General features: G+C 43.0%; 1 protein-coding gene across 1 annotated transcript; it reads right to left on the reverse strand.

Moving 5' to 3' along the window:
* Positions 1–8,523: 8,523 nt before the first annotated feature.
* Positions 8,524–14,923, reverse strand: ttc22 (tetratricopeptide repeat domain 22). The gene is made up of 8 exons (XM_060067157.1): positions 14,280–14,923; positions 13,509–13,809; positions 13,289–13,344; positions 12,975–13,090; positions 12,140–12,258; positions 11,591–11,752; positions 10,698–10,850; positions 8,524–9,974 (listed from the first exon to the last, which is right to left on the reverse strand). Exons 1-8 carry the CDS (start codon positions 14,558–14,560, stop codon positions 9,432–9,434), a joined length of 1,731 nt encoding a protein of 576 aa, XP_059923140.1. The 5' UTR covers positions 14,561–14,923; the 3' UTR covers positions 8,524–9,431.
* Between the last annotated feature and the right edge of the window lie 539 nt (positions 14,924–15,462).

Below are 15,462 nucleotides of genomic sequence, written 5' to 3' on the forward strand. Positions count from 1 at the left end.
GTCAAAAACAACACAAAATAAAGATACAACATTTGGTGATTCTCATTCTAGTATATTAACCATCTAAAGGCAGTTCATGATGGGATAAATGTAATGCGGCATTCCCTTACATTTGTAAATGTACGTTTTTTTGTCCATAGATGGCAGACTAGGACGTCAACATCACCCCAATCCCCCCTCCCCCCTGCTTTTCAACACACCTTGTGCTTTAGATAGTGAGTGTGTGTGTGTGTGTGTGTGTGTGTGTGTGTGTGTGTGTGTGTGTGTGTGTGTGTGTGTGTGTGTGTGTGTGCGTGTGTGTGTCTGTGTGTGTGTGTGTGTGTGTGTGTGTGTGTGAAACAATCCAGTTAGAGACATGATTAGCGGCCCATGTTGGTAACAGAGCCAGGGTGGGAATGGCCAGGAGTGGGGATGAGTACCCACTCTTGCGACAAGTGCCATGGGATCTTGAGTGACCCCAGGGAGGCATGATCTCAGCTTAATGCAGGGGACTGTAACCTTTCAAGTTGCCAATGTCATGCAAAGATTTGAATGGTTAAAATGATCTTTAGAAGAGCCAAACAACGCTTAAATTCAACCTCTTTACAGAAAAGACACACATTAGATATGATAATTTAGGCTACAGATAATGATACTTTGTTATATTCCCTTTTGTAGCATTTCGTCATCTACTCTGAGGGTAATGATTATTGAAGAGTTGCTGAATTGCTCAAAGGTTCTGGAGAAAATTATAGCTGAACAACTAATGGAACATCTAGAGTCTAACCAGCTGCTTCATCCACAGCAGTTTGGGTTTAGACAGAAATACTCAACTGAAACAACTAATTGTTATTTGCTTGAAAACATACAAGCTTCAATGGATAAAGGAAATGTTGTTGGGGCAGTGTTCCTAGACCTAAAAAAGGCCTTTGACACGGTAAACCACAGTACTCTAATGAACAAGTTAAAATCGTTCAAAATGTCATCAGAAGCTCTGCAGTGGTTTGCATCTTACCTGGAGGGGAGAGAGCAATGTGTCAGGGTCAATGGGGTCAGGTCCCATCTGCGTGCCAACAGCATGGGTGTACCGCAAGGGTCTGTACTTGGTCCACTGTTGTTTTCTATGTATATCAATGACCTACCAAACTGCTGTCCGGGGTCCAACTGTCAAATGTATGCTGATGACACTGTTATCCATGTGTCCAGTAAAACACCCAGCTTAGCAGGTGAGCACCTGACAGAAGCATTACTCAGCATTTCAAAATGGCTTGAGCTGTCTCAGTTGACCATTAATGTGAAGAAAACCGTCTCTATGTGCTTCTCCATCCGTAATAGGCCTATCACCGATGTTTTCGAGGTACGGATCAAAAATGAATTAATTGAATCAGTAAATGAAGTAAAATATCTGGGCATCATCCTGGATCAGAATTTAAAATTTGTTACGCAAATTAAGTATGTTGCAAAAAAGGTACAACTAAATCTAAACTGTTTCCGTTTCATAAGAAGGGACTTGTCATGTCAAACGGCCAAATTATTTATGCACGCTATGATATTTTCTCATTTGTCATACTGTATCACATCATGGTCACAAGCTTCTTCTACTGCATTAAAACCTATCTTTTCAATATACAAACAGACGATAAAAGTCATGGACCGGAAACCCATGAGATGGCATCACTGCGGCATTCTAAAAAAACACAACCTTTTCACCTTTGATAACTTTATTAATTTTAGTAATCTTCAATTGTTTTTCAAGTGTGTAAAACCATGTGTCACCACTGTTGTCTGAATTGGCCATCAGACGTCAGAGCTCTCGTCGGGCAAATACACGAGCCTCCATCAATGGTGATTGTCTTGTTCCCATGTACAGGACATCTTTCGGTCAGTCTGTCTTCTCTGCAAAGGGGGCAAAACTATGGAACCTCTTGCCCACTAGTCCAACTAGAGACTAACAGCAACACTTTTAACAGAGAACTTAAACGGCTCAAATCAAATCAACAGTACTCACACAAATTATTTACAACTGGTTTATTGTTTGATCATGCTGCCTTTGTTTTTCTCTACGTAGCCTATATATATCAGTGGCGGCTGGTGGTTTTTAAAGTGAGGGAGGAAGGACTGCGCGCTTGGTTGCCATTGGCCTGCTTGCACTGTTGGTGTATGGTGGCATAAGAATGTGAGACTCAAGTTGTTTCAGGGTGTTTTGGTGAACTACAAAATAGCAGGGAGGGAGTTATGTGAACAAAATGTATACAAAGCCACCAGTGGCATCACTGTAATTTGAGAAGGAAAGGATGCAAAGCATATTAGTCAAATCAGGCCTACTATTGATTTGTAAAAGTAAATAAAAAAATCTGGGCCTATTATTGCCCTCACTGACTGAAGTTATGTTATGTTTATGTTTATTTTCAGTTACAATTGCTTGTAATGCTACCAGTAAGTCATGCGTACCTAGCAAACCATGTAGCACTCACAACACTGACGTTGCCATTACTTCTGATGACCTTGATTTTGGGAAGTGGTCTACCTCTTTCTGAATGAATGGAATGGTTTTTGTAATAAGACGTTAACAATGTCCTCCGTTTCCAATGTTTCCATTGTGCATTTAGGATCTCGCTATCGCAGATTTCACTTGCTCTGCGTCTCTCAGACTGAGCACCGCGGCAATGCAGACCGGGTTTGTTATCGACAGCGTTGCCAGATTGGGCAGATTTCCCGCCCAATGATAATTTTTCCAGCCTAACATGGTTAAAAGTAGCCCAATTGGATGGGAAATCGGACCAATCTGGCAACACTGCTCAACATCCAGGGATCCTGCTTATTGGTTCATAGTGCAGACGGATAGATTTTTGCCCGAATCAGACCCCTTAAGGTCCCACCCACTCGGAGGAGGATTTTCCTCCTCTCTCCCATTGAAACCCATGTTATCCACCGGCCGCCAGTACTTTCGGGAAAATGAATGGGAGTCAACGGCGGCGGAGGGAGGACGTTCCTCCCTGAAGTAATTGTCAATAGGCGATAGGGGGTGCTAATGTCCCTTTACCCAGGGAAACGAACATTATATATTCAAAGGCAATAAAGTAGTCATATTTAAGGGCATTAATTCATTACAATAGTCAGGGCAATCTAAATTTTTTTATTCTCAACAATGTTAGGGAGGATCTTCCTCCCTCTCCTCAATGGAGGAGCCTCCACTGATATATATATATATATTCGACTCATTATATTGCTGCTCTGTACTATATACTGCATTTTTACTCTTTTTAATTATCACTATCAGTTTTTTATCAGTATTTGATCTTGTTTCTGTCTTGTTTAGTTTCTTTTGTTGTTTTCAAAAAGCCTCCTGTGGACAGGTGTTGTAAACTAGCATTTATGCTAATACACTGTAAACAATGCATCTGGTTCGTCCAATGACATTGTCATGTCCATGTCCAAATAAAATCTACTATACTAGAATTTGACCTAGAATTTACGCTAGCTTTGTTAGCCTACCTCGTCTGATGAAAATGATGTTTTGTGTCTCTGAAAGACATTAATACAATAGACAATTATAATTATCTTTGGCTACACAACCTTTTGAAGCCTTGTTGATCAGCCATATGCCGTCATTGAAAGAGTCTGAAATAATGGGTAAACATGATGAATTTGGGCAGTTTGGGCAAGTGCACATAGCACAGAGCTCTGAAGGACTCTGGACTTTTTAGTTTAGTGCATTTAGCCTGCCTCTATAGATCAATCAACACGCACACCCACACACGCACGCACGCATGCACACACACACACACAAGCTTGTCACCAAACCTTTGTTAATGGGTCCTTGACTTCCTGACAATCCAGGTGGTATGAGTTGTCAACCACCACTTCATCCCTGACCCTCAACAGGGGTCATTAATGGGGCCCCTGTGGAGAGGGTGAGCACTGAGCAGCCTGAAGTACCTCAGTGTCCTCATCCCAGCGGACCGGACGTGGGATGTTCACCGGGATACTCGGTCCCGGCAGCGCTTTAATCACCTCAGACGTCTGTGGAAATGTAGGGTGTCCCACTGCCCTGTACGGGAGCAGCACCCTGAAGGAGTACGGGGCATTGCAGAGGGAGGTACTGTCGGCTGGACGTACCACCCGCTCTCCCCAGTCTACCGGGACATATGCTAGGCAGTGGAGGACCAGTGCCATGAAGATCATTCAAGACAGCACACAAACGATTGCCTCTTCTCCCGGTGGAGGTCGAGGAACAGATACTGGGGGCAAAAACAGATCAACCCCAGTGCCACACGGTTCCTGAATGAGGATCATGCCCTGATTTATATGTGCCCCCCAAGAGCTGTATCACTACAATCTTAAATAAAGACAAGTTGATGGAGCAAACACCGTATCTTCATTGTGTGGCCCACGCCTACTCTGCGGAAACCAAACAGAGTATTCAGTTATTCTAGAGCCTATGCAACATCGTAGCCCTACATTAAGCCTATTTTTATTGTAACTATTTTTTGGGGCATTATTGTCGTATCGGCCTAATATGACCTAATACAATTATATAAATCTGACTGCAAAACAAGACAAGAGTTACATAATTATACATAGAAGACGTTAATTAATTGTTTTCAAAGTTATTTGATTGTAATCCTTAGGAATAGGAATCGTTTGGCCAAACAACATTTTTCTTTAATTTGACCAATCACACGGCCTGGTGTGACCATCCTGATCTTGGTGTTCACATCCTGTTTCTTCACTCTGCATATCAGTCAGTGTCTTTGAAAGCGTTTTCCCAAATTGTTGAAATGCTTTGGAACAATCTTTTCAGATAACATATATCTTTGCTTTACTTTCAATCGGATGTGAAAAGGGCACGCAAGCAACTCTGAGTGGCTGGAGTTTTAAACAATTTAAGGCTATGCATTTATTTGGAAATCCATTGCTTCCCAGCCAAGGCCAGACTGATATTTATTGCAGAACGCAAACGTGAATATCAGGATGGTCTCACAAGGCTAAACCGTACTTGACTTCTAGCACTTTGGAACACTTTATGTGCGTACCTAAGAGAAAAATCTAAATTCAAGGATTTTGTTGAATACGAGAATTGCTCTCTATTCCATGTATGAACGATTTAAGCACAAATTTGTGAGTAAGGTTCATGCAGGTTGAGGCCCATTGAGAAGTGACATTTTCATTAGAGAAGTTCTTTGGTCATTCAGCCAAAAGAATATATATTGCAATAAGTCAATGTGTAGAAATATAATATGTGTGTGTTAGAGGCGCCCCCTGTTGATTTTATTCGGTAATAAAACAAACCGTTCATTCTTTGGATTATATTAGGTCTGCTCTGATGGCCCTGTTTTAATCAATGAAATTGATTTTTATATCATGGATTTGTTTTTCATTTCAATTCATCTATGCCATGAGGGACCAAAATAATCTTTGACATTGTTTTTTACTTTCAAGCAATGGCCTTCATGAAACCGGATCCTGAATCACAATAGTTGTATATGCTTGATGGGAAGGGTCAAGTACCTTCTTTATACATATCGATGCTTGCTACTTACATTTAAAAGTCAGCTTATATTTGAGCTATACATCTTTTTAACAAACCACTGATCGATTATGGTTTGTTCACATACGACGCTTGCTGAATGGTGAAGAGAAAGAGTGTGTTTTGTACATCTCCTACGAGGAAATTATTATGATAGGGTTTCAGTAAAAAGTTATATGCATTGAATTAAACATTTCTGACCTTATGTGGGTAAAGCAAACAAAGCTAAATATGTGTACAGAGTGTACAGAGTAAACAGAATGGGGCCCAGGACAGAACCCTGAGGGCCCCGCTAGCGAGACTACACGGTTTAGATATAGATTCTTTCCAGGTTACCCTGTAAGTGCGACCCTTGAACTCAATTTAGTTGAGTCCAACATAATGGAATCTAATAAGCAACAGAGTAACGAGATAAACTTGTTGGATGATATCGACCAAGTCGCTAAAAAAATAGATTATCGATCCATCATTGACAACTGGAAGATCGTCAATAAAATGCCTTCAAAACCTATTCTAACTATTAAGGTTTCGTTCATGAACCAGGTAACCTAAATTCGATGGAGGACTTTAAGTGTTTCAACAAGGCGCTGCAATATGGGCAGTTACAAGTGTTGCCCGATCTGACTCTGGCGTAAAATGTTTATGAGGCCATGCACAACACAGTCGGGACTTTGGAGATTAGATGCGCCAGATCGGAACAGTGACGTCTGAGGTCAATAGTTGAATGCAAACTAAACACACTGTTGTCTGACCTGTTTCCTGCTGAAAGGGCACATGTTGGAGGGGCTAGGTTACGTTAGGGCTGAACGATTTGGGGAAATAATCTAATTGCGATTATTTCAACCAATATTGCGATGACAATTTAGTATGCAATTTTATGTTCTGTATTATTCACTAAACAAAGCCAATAAATCCTTCTATAGTATTTTCAACACAATATTGGAAGCAGTCACATATAAACTGCTCTTCGCTTTAGGCCATGCCTATGTGTTGCAGGGCTCCAGACTAACTTTTTCCTTGGGTGCACTGGTGTGCCTAAAGTTTTAATTTGGGTGCACCAGCACGTATTTATGGTGCACCCAAGTTTTGAGTTGTTGACGGGGGGAAGGGGCGTTGAACCGTGCCTGCCTTGCGCTGAGTTGTTGAGGGGGGGGGGGGGGGGGGTGGCGTTGGACCGTGCCTGCCTTGCGCTGAGTTGTTGAGGGGGGGGGGGGCAACTGCATCAGTTGCACCGTCGATATTTACGCCATTGATTAATAATATTTTGACCATTAAATAAATGCCTTAAATAAATGCCGAATCTGTATCTCTCATAAAGAATATCGTCAGACAATGCCAAGGGATCGGTTCTGTCCCGAAAAACCCTCTGTCTCCGGAGAGACGCCTGTACGATAACTGCGCCGTGGTCCATGGGAACACCGACAAATTGTGACGCCATTATCGGAGGAGGGGCTAGGAAGCTGCGCACGCCGATATAAGTAGCCGGTCTCCGGGTAGACTCGCTGAAAAGCTGCTCCCGACCAGGTTTGGTTGCGAGCGTAAGTCACCAATGGTGATACAGCGACGCTTAAAGAGATCGACTTTCATGGTACAGCTAACCCAGGCTTTCAGCTCAACATACCTCGCTAACCCTCTAATCGAGCTTCGTAGTACAGGCCCCTGGATTGGGCTTCGCTGGTTTGTTTACCGGCGTTACCGGTCTTGCGTGTTCCAACGGTTTATTAGGTATCTAATAAATTGCTGTCTAATCAATACTTCATTCACTGCCTCTTCCGTGGTTATTACAATATTATGAATAGACTGCTCTGTAAAAAAAAAAAATAATAATAATTATAGCAGATAAATTTTCAGTCGCACCGGTGCGCCCAAATAAAATATTTGGTCGCACTACCCCGAATTCTAGGCGCATGTGCGCCCAAATTAGGCGCACTCTGGAGCCCTGTGTTGAGATAAATTGATGCATGAATTGATATTAAAACATCTTTATTTAACTATTGAATTGTAAAAGAAAAATTAAAAAATAATCTTACTGATCTCCAGTAACCCTTTTGTCTTTTTCTTTCGGCCTTTTCTTTTTGCAAATTGTGTTCCATTATATCGCAATGTCCGTTTTCATTAGATTAATCGTTCAGCCTTACCACCCGTCATGAGCATCTGATATATTTTGCAATATAATATCCTATCCTTTGGACTGCGTAATACCCCTCCAACGTTTCAAGGTTATTAAATCTGTTAAATTTGTGTTCCCCAATTCAAACGCACATCTGGTGGTGTATTCTTGCACATGGTCAGATATGCAAGTTCTGACAATGGTGTTCGAGAGGTTGGCAAAGGCCTCTCTAACTCTCAATCTTGTCAAATGTGACTTCAGTAAAGCGCCTGACACCTACTTAGGTAAGCAGGTGGGTCAGGGACAGGTGGTCCGGTTAAAGCAAAAAGGGGCCATCACAGGTCAATTCGTTGGCTACCATTGAAGCATTTGACCGAAATGTTCTACAGTGTTGATACAGACCATATCCCACTTCCATCACAAATGTTGTACAACCAGAAGCAACCGCTGATACCCTGGTCCTTGATTGTCTAAAACTACAACCTGTAAGTCCAAGAAACAGTCCTGATAATGTATTGGTAGATGCCTTGTCTCGTGCTAAAAGCCATGATTCTCAGTTCAAGGGGGTTGCAACGGTGCCGTTAAACAAACGTAGTCGATTATAATAACAATAATGGATTGAATTTATATAGAGATTTTCTAGACACTCAAAGACGCTTGAGGGGGGACCTCACTAACCACCACCAGTGTGTAGCACCCACGTTCCCCCCTCCCCCTACTGTCTGTAAGCGTTACATTTCCTACATGACATTCCACTTGAGACGGTTGATAACAAACTCCTCTTTCCACTGTGCCACCAAGACAGGCTATAATACATAACATATACTCACACACACACACACACACACACACACACACACACACACACACACACACACACACACACACACACACACACACACTGTTACAGAAACGTGTCAGGTTATTTAATCTGCTACATATAAAACATAATAACATAACACACATCAAAAAATGCAATACAAAACAATTATTTAAATTTAAAGTGTATTATCATTTACACAATGCTTTGATTGGATTGAGCTTCAAACTTTTCAATATTCAATATTTCATTTAGGAATTGTGTTTGGTCCAATCTGCTTTTTATATAATCAGACCACATGTGAAGCGTGTTGCGCTCTCTCAGCCTGTTGGGAGACTGAAAGTGTAAAAGATGCGGTGGTGAGGTGATTCATTAAGTTTGAATGGTTCATACTGTTACTTGTTAAATGTATGTTGTAGATATATATATGTACATACTTATATGTATATTTATTTTTATAACATAACATTTTTATTAGAGCTGTCAGTTAAACGCGTTATTAACGGCGTTAACGCAAACCAATTTTAACGGCGTCAATCTTTTTTAACGCGCGATTAACGCAAATTATTATTTAAAAAGAAAAATGTTTTTTTATTTTTTTATTTTTTTTGGGCTCAAAACAAAGAAGCAGTAGCCTGACTGCTATGTTCAAGGCATATCTTTGTATGTTCATCGTTTGATTGCATTATAGGCTTTTTTTTTGTACCGTCCTGTTTTGATCAGTATATGCCAATGTTGTTATCAATAAAAAAACTTTTTTATTTCTTGTTTCTTTTTGCTTTTTATTTTTACTATTACTATCATTATTTTGTTTTTGTTATTCATTCTTGACTGGCTTTATTGTTGTTGTTTTTTGCAAAAAAAAAGAAGTTTTTGTTTTGTCTACATATTCGAAATAAACATGAAAGAAAGAAAGAAAGAAAGAAAGAAAGAAAGAAAGAAAGAAAGAAAGAAAGAAAGAAAGAATGGATGGTGCGAATAATACACTTGATTCACGCGATGGAATAAGACTTGAAAAGCACTTTCTTTCTACTGGGCAGCTTCGGCTGTAAGGCCTCCAGGAGCCGCCTCACGAGGTCCAGCCGGCCCGCTTTAATCAGAGCTCGAGACAGCTCTGTGACCTCAGCGGTGTGCGAGCGATACAGGTGCCTCAGCTCATCCTGCACCACCTTTTCGGTATACCTCTGTTCTGCCCTGTGCAGCGACTCTTCAAGCTGGGTGACCACGGGCCCCGGGCCGGGTTCGGGGCCTCCCTGGGCGAACAGTGCCAGGAGAGACTCCAGCAGGCAGCGCAGAGCCGTGGGGTCAGCGCTCCCGGGCCTCTCCAGCTCCATCGCTCTCTTGAAGCAGTCTGCAGCGTTCTGCTCCTCTCCCTTCAGGAGGAGGCAGCGGCCCCGGAGCAGGTGGAGGTCTGGGAGGCTGGGGCCCGGCTCCTGCTGCAGGGACTGGGATATGCTCACGAGGGCGCTGTTCACCGCTCCCTCGTCCACCAGCAGGCTTTCCTGAAGCGCATCAACACCCGAGTAGTACAGCACCTACAGGAGGGAACGGAGAGAGACAGTGGAGAAGAGATGCTGAAGCAGACATTGCTGTATAGTATGGCGAAACATTATTTTCATTTAGAAACCACTGTCATTGTTCAAAATTATGTTTAATTCTCTTTAATGAATCCAAAATTGATATTGCATAGCATTGACTGTTCAGCCAAATAATGGAGACACGTACGTTCATAACAATTATATTATGGCCAGTAAAACTTCAAGTGTGTCTTAATTTATGGCAACAGCACATCCGATAGACTGCTGTTCGGATCCCCGCTCTTATTTGATGTGCAACATTTCCACAACTACACTGGCCAGTGTTCAATGGGCTAAGATAACCCTGGTAACTCATAACACAGCCTACTAGCAGTTCACAAGATTACACTACCTTCTTCCTCGAAAATGGTGTTACTACAGAATTTGCATGCATGCAAAATTTGCTGACGGTGTTGCTCAATTTGTCCGTACTTTACCTAAGCTCATGCAAGCTTCTTGTTCAGGAAATATCATGTAGTCTATAAAGGGGTCTTGCTGACAGGACCATATGTATTTTTTTTAATCTTTTCCATCCCAGGTCGTAAATTATCTCCTGTCATGTCAACTATCTGCCTGACTGGTTGTGTTCCAGACATGACGCCCACAGATTTCTCCGGTCAGAGCATTGTTTTTGTACTGTTTCCAGGAACATCATAATGTCTCTAACAACGTCATTAGTACCTGAGCCATCTCCATGTGTGTCCTCAGGCAGGGGTGTACGTGTAGGACTTTGTCAAGGTCCCTCTTCGCTTCGGCCAGCTGCTGTCTGTCCGGGATCCCTCCCTCTCCCTGCTTGTACCTCTCCAGGTCCCTCACGTAAGCCATCACGTTGATCTGCACCCATCAGATCAACACACAGCAAGCTTTCAGAGATGATAACCCCCACTGCAGCACCATGGACACTTCCTATTTTTCCAACAATTACATTTTACTCAAAAGGTTTTGCTTGTTATGCTACCATTATGTCTGCACTTTAACATTGCACTCCTAACTGTCCCAGGAGGAGGGATCCCTTTTTCTGAATTTCTAAGTAAGGATTCCTCCTCGATAATTAAGTTTTTCCTTGCTCTTGGGAGGGATAAAGATGTATGGGTGTTAGTGGCTGGTGGCTGGTTTATCTAAATGTATAACAATGAACTGGATTTAACACCACCTCCTTCCTTTATGTTTGGAGGAGTGGTTGGCGGTGGTGGTGGCATTGTTGTTTTATCTGTTTTATTGTTACAGTTGTAGATAATGAACATGGCACGGATGATCCGCCGCCATGCAGGAGATGGCTGATTTAACCTGTGCACACTGATTACGTAACAGGTGGCAGCCTCACACAGGCTCAGAGTATAATCAGGTGGGGCTGCTTAAACCGGCCCAAATCCCCCCCCCCCCCCCCCCCCACAGGGTGTCATAAAAGGTGGCGTGTGAAGCCCTCAACAAAAATAATGTGGACTTGACGTTAATCCTGATTTATTGATCTGCTGATCTGTGCATAGGTTAGCATTCCATGAACATTGTGCCATTACCAATAGCTGAATGTGTATATTAATATAGCTGGAAGATGGAAGCGGTAGGGAGCCTACCTTGGCCCGGGTGCAGTAGGCCTGGTAGTTGAGCTCAGGGTCTGGCAGCACGCTGAGAGCCATATTACAGATCCCCATGGACATCTCCTGTTTCCCCAGCACGAAAAACAGCTTGGCAAGGAGGTTCAGGACGAACGCATTGTCGCTGGCCAGCTTTATGGCCTGTGGTTGAAATAGTTGTCTATCAGTTATGGAATTAAACATCAAAGCACACAGGGCTATTTGCTGTAGCCTTGCATCATTGTGCACTTGAAACTGTATACCATTTTTAAAACATGAATTAACCAGTTAATCATTATCTGTGTTTGTAAAATCCTACAGGCTTTTTAAGTCATGGGAGACTTACATCCAAATCGTCTTATAGTGATCATCAGTGACATTGGGTATCGAACCGAGTACCTTTCAGCCAGGAGTCGAACAACAAACAAACCACTAACCCGTTTTAAAGAAGTGTGATGGGGAGCAGTGTTGTTTATGACCTACACCACAGTCCTATGTCTGAATGGCTGTGCATGCTGCTGAAGGACATGAGAAGCTGTGTGAACCTACGGTTCCGTGGCAGGACAGGGGGTCTGAGCCGGAGAGACCACAGTCATGTATAGACATGGGCACCGTGGAGAACTCCTCCTTCTTTTCCAGCATGATGCCAATATAACACCAGGAAAGAGCTGGATGGACAGGGGGGAGGGTACATCTGCATGTTACATGATGGAATAAATGATTGTTGTCTATTGGTCAAGGTCTAAGGTTGTTGTGTGCATTGAGCTGTATTTAGGGGAATATTAAAATCTTGTTGTCAGGTCACGCTATTGCCATTACTGTAATAACTTTAAATAGCATCCTTTGTATAAATAATGTATTTATACATATTAACATATTACTAAGCATTGCCTTGGACATGGCTAAGGATGGAGGCAAATAATATCTTCTCCCTCTTACTGTGTGATCTACACTCAGTGGCTACTCTATTAGGTACAGCTTTTCAATAGTGGATGGGGCAGCAAGAAGGAGCTGGAAACATCCCTTAGGGTGCTTGCACACGGCCCCAACAAGCATCAACAACAGACGTTGGCCAACATCAATTCAACATTTTCACCATCAAGATAGTTTATCAGCCAACAACCTCCAACGATGTTGGTGTTTGTGTATGCACCATTAGGGATTCTCATCCATGTTGAGAAGATAGAATCACATAAATGCTGCCACATGATAGGCCGATAAGATTATTCGATTACCGACAATGTGTACATTAATTAAATACCAAATATGTTTCTTTCCACTCTCAGCACTTAAAATGTTTTCCACCCATTGGTCATTCATTTGTCCGTGAGGTAACAAAGTAGAGCCGACTATGAAAAATAGAGGATGAAGATATATAACCTACCTTTGAGCTGTGTTTTCTTTGACTTGAGTGCTTCAGTCAGAAGCCTAAGTCCCTTGTTGTAGTGGGAAAGCCTGGAATATTCAGAATCATTCTTGGTCTTCACTATGTCATCTAGCCTGCAAGGATAGCAGCGCTTCTGAATTATTTTTTTAGTGTAGAAATAACACAATCAAATCACCATGACAGCGCCGCCATTTATGACACATGATGTAGTTGGCTTTCCATTGGCATTCAGCTGTCATGGTGTTTGAGTTCAGAGTTTGGTTCCTTGAGAAAAGGAAGAAAGATAATTCATAATAATAAAAGCCTTATACCTGATGTAAATGGTTGCCATTTTAAAATACCAACTTCTTTTTTCTTCCAGTTGTATCTGAAAAAACCGGAAGCTTCTTTAAATATGCTGAAAACGTAATACTTTTCATTGCAACCTATTCAAGCATATATATATTCACAACAAGAACAAAATGAAAACAAATCAATACAATAACACAAGAAAAAAACGCCATACAAGAAGCTGCATTTGTGAGGACTCACCAGATCCCCTGCGTAGTCCAGGGCCCGGTTGTACAGGGTTAGTGCCGTGCTCAGTCGGTCTCTCTGCTCCTCCTCAGTGTCTAGCTCCACGTCATAGGGCTGGACGTAGGCCTGCTCGGCCAGGCAGCGGGCCGCCAGCAGCCGGGACTCCTCCTGACACGCCTCCCCGCCGTCCAGGCCCATCAGCTGGGACACCTTCTCCACACACTCCCCCGCCTCCACCTCCTGGCCCAGCTTGTCATAGACGTAGCCCAGGTTGGCCCAGGCGTTGAGGTTCCCAGGGTCTTCCTTACAGATGTCTCTGTGAAAGAATATACACTTTAATATCAAAGGTTGTGATGCATTGTTGTGTCTTTTATGTCGTCACATAAAAGGACACTTCTAGGTACCACTCAGATACAGTTTGGTTTGGAAAAGGTTGAGGTTAGGCATATTGCTAGTAGGATGCCTACAGGCAGGTTGTGTTCATTGGCGATCGAAGCAGAGTGAACTATTCAGCTGGGCGTCGGACACCCCCGGACACCACACTATCCTGCCCACTGTTAGGTATCTAGGGGAATCTATTGATCACTCTTGGATGGCCATATAACGTGTGAAGGAAATTTGTGAGTGGATATTTTATCTGGTATGGCATTCAATTCAACTCACACACATTCACTGTTTCACTCATTTACCCCCTAACTCACAAACACTCTTACTATTTCACTCACTCAGTCCCTCACTCACTCACTATCTGACTCCCTCACTCCAACACTCACCCTGTACCCTCACCTGAACCTTTCCTCTGCGACCTCCAGCTGCTCAAGGTGGAAGGCCAGGAAGCCCAGGAGGTTGCGGACGGCGTACTGCAGGTACCCCGACTCCGCCTCGACCTCCGCCCGCAGGCCGTCCAGCCTCAGGTGGGTGTCCCGCTGCCGCAAATCCACGGGCCCTGTCGGGTTGCCGTTGAGGTTGAGCTCCAGGTGGAAGTAGCCCGGGATGTACTCCATGTTCTCCATGATTGCCTCTATGTCATCTGTGCTGACGTCCGCTTCCATCACCCCCTCCTCCATCTCCTCCTACTACTACTCCTCCTCGTCAACTCCCGCCCTTCTCTGTTTGGTATTAACTCTAATTAGCACATAGGCTAGGTAAATGCAAAGCTGGTTTTCATTCTTACTCGTACTTCGCTGTTTCTGTTGAAGGAATACAAATAGACAGACAAAGAATCCTGTGTTGACTCTCGAATCGATTCACAGTCACAAGTTGTACTTCTGGTAATGCGGGCGGATTTGGAAAAGGACAGTTGCTACTCTTGACGTCCACAGAGCTGTGTCTGTGCTGAAGCTCGCCCTAGGTACAGCGGGCTGCCAAATGGTAGGGCAGCAGGTGAAGACAGGTAAAACAGGTTGGACCTGGGAGCCAAAAGGGAGTGGAACGCGGTGTGAGGGAAGACAGAGTGCACCAGCACTCTGTGTGTGCCACACACACACACACACACACACACACACACACACACACACACACACACACACACACACACACACACACACACACACACACATTATTACTTCCTTTTCAGGCCATAGTCCAATCTCAATCCAATCATAAGAGCTACAGAGAGATTAGACACACATAGAGAGCTTTGTGAAATACTTTGCATTGAAGGATGGCTTCTACTAGGACTGCAATCATGCATTGAATTCTAGTCAGACACAATGACCTGATATATGATGTCTTGACTACAATCTCGAGATAGAACACACACACACACACACACACACACACACACACACACACACACACGCACACACACAAACACACAAGCACACACACACACACACACATGCACACACTCACACAGAATGTCAACCAACAGGAATGACGTGTATTGGGAAAATATCACAACTTTTATAATATTTGTTCAAGGAACGGTTGAGAAACGCCCAATATTTAAATACCACATGTAACTATA

This window comes from Gadus macrocephalus, chromosome 12, assembly GCF_031168955.1.
Source record: "Gadus macrocephalus chromosome 12, ASM3116895v1".
Taxonomy (NCBI): Eukaryota; Metazoa; Chordata; class Actinopteri; order Gadiformes; family Gadidae; genus Gadus; species Gadus macrocephalus.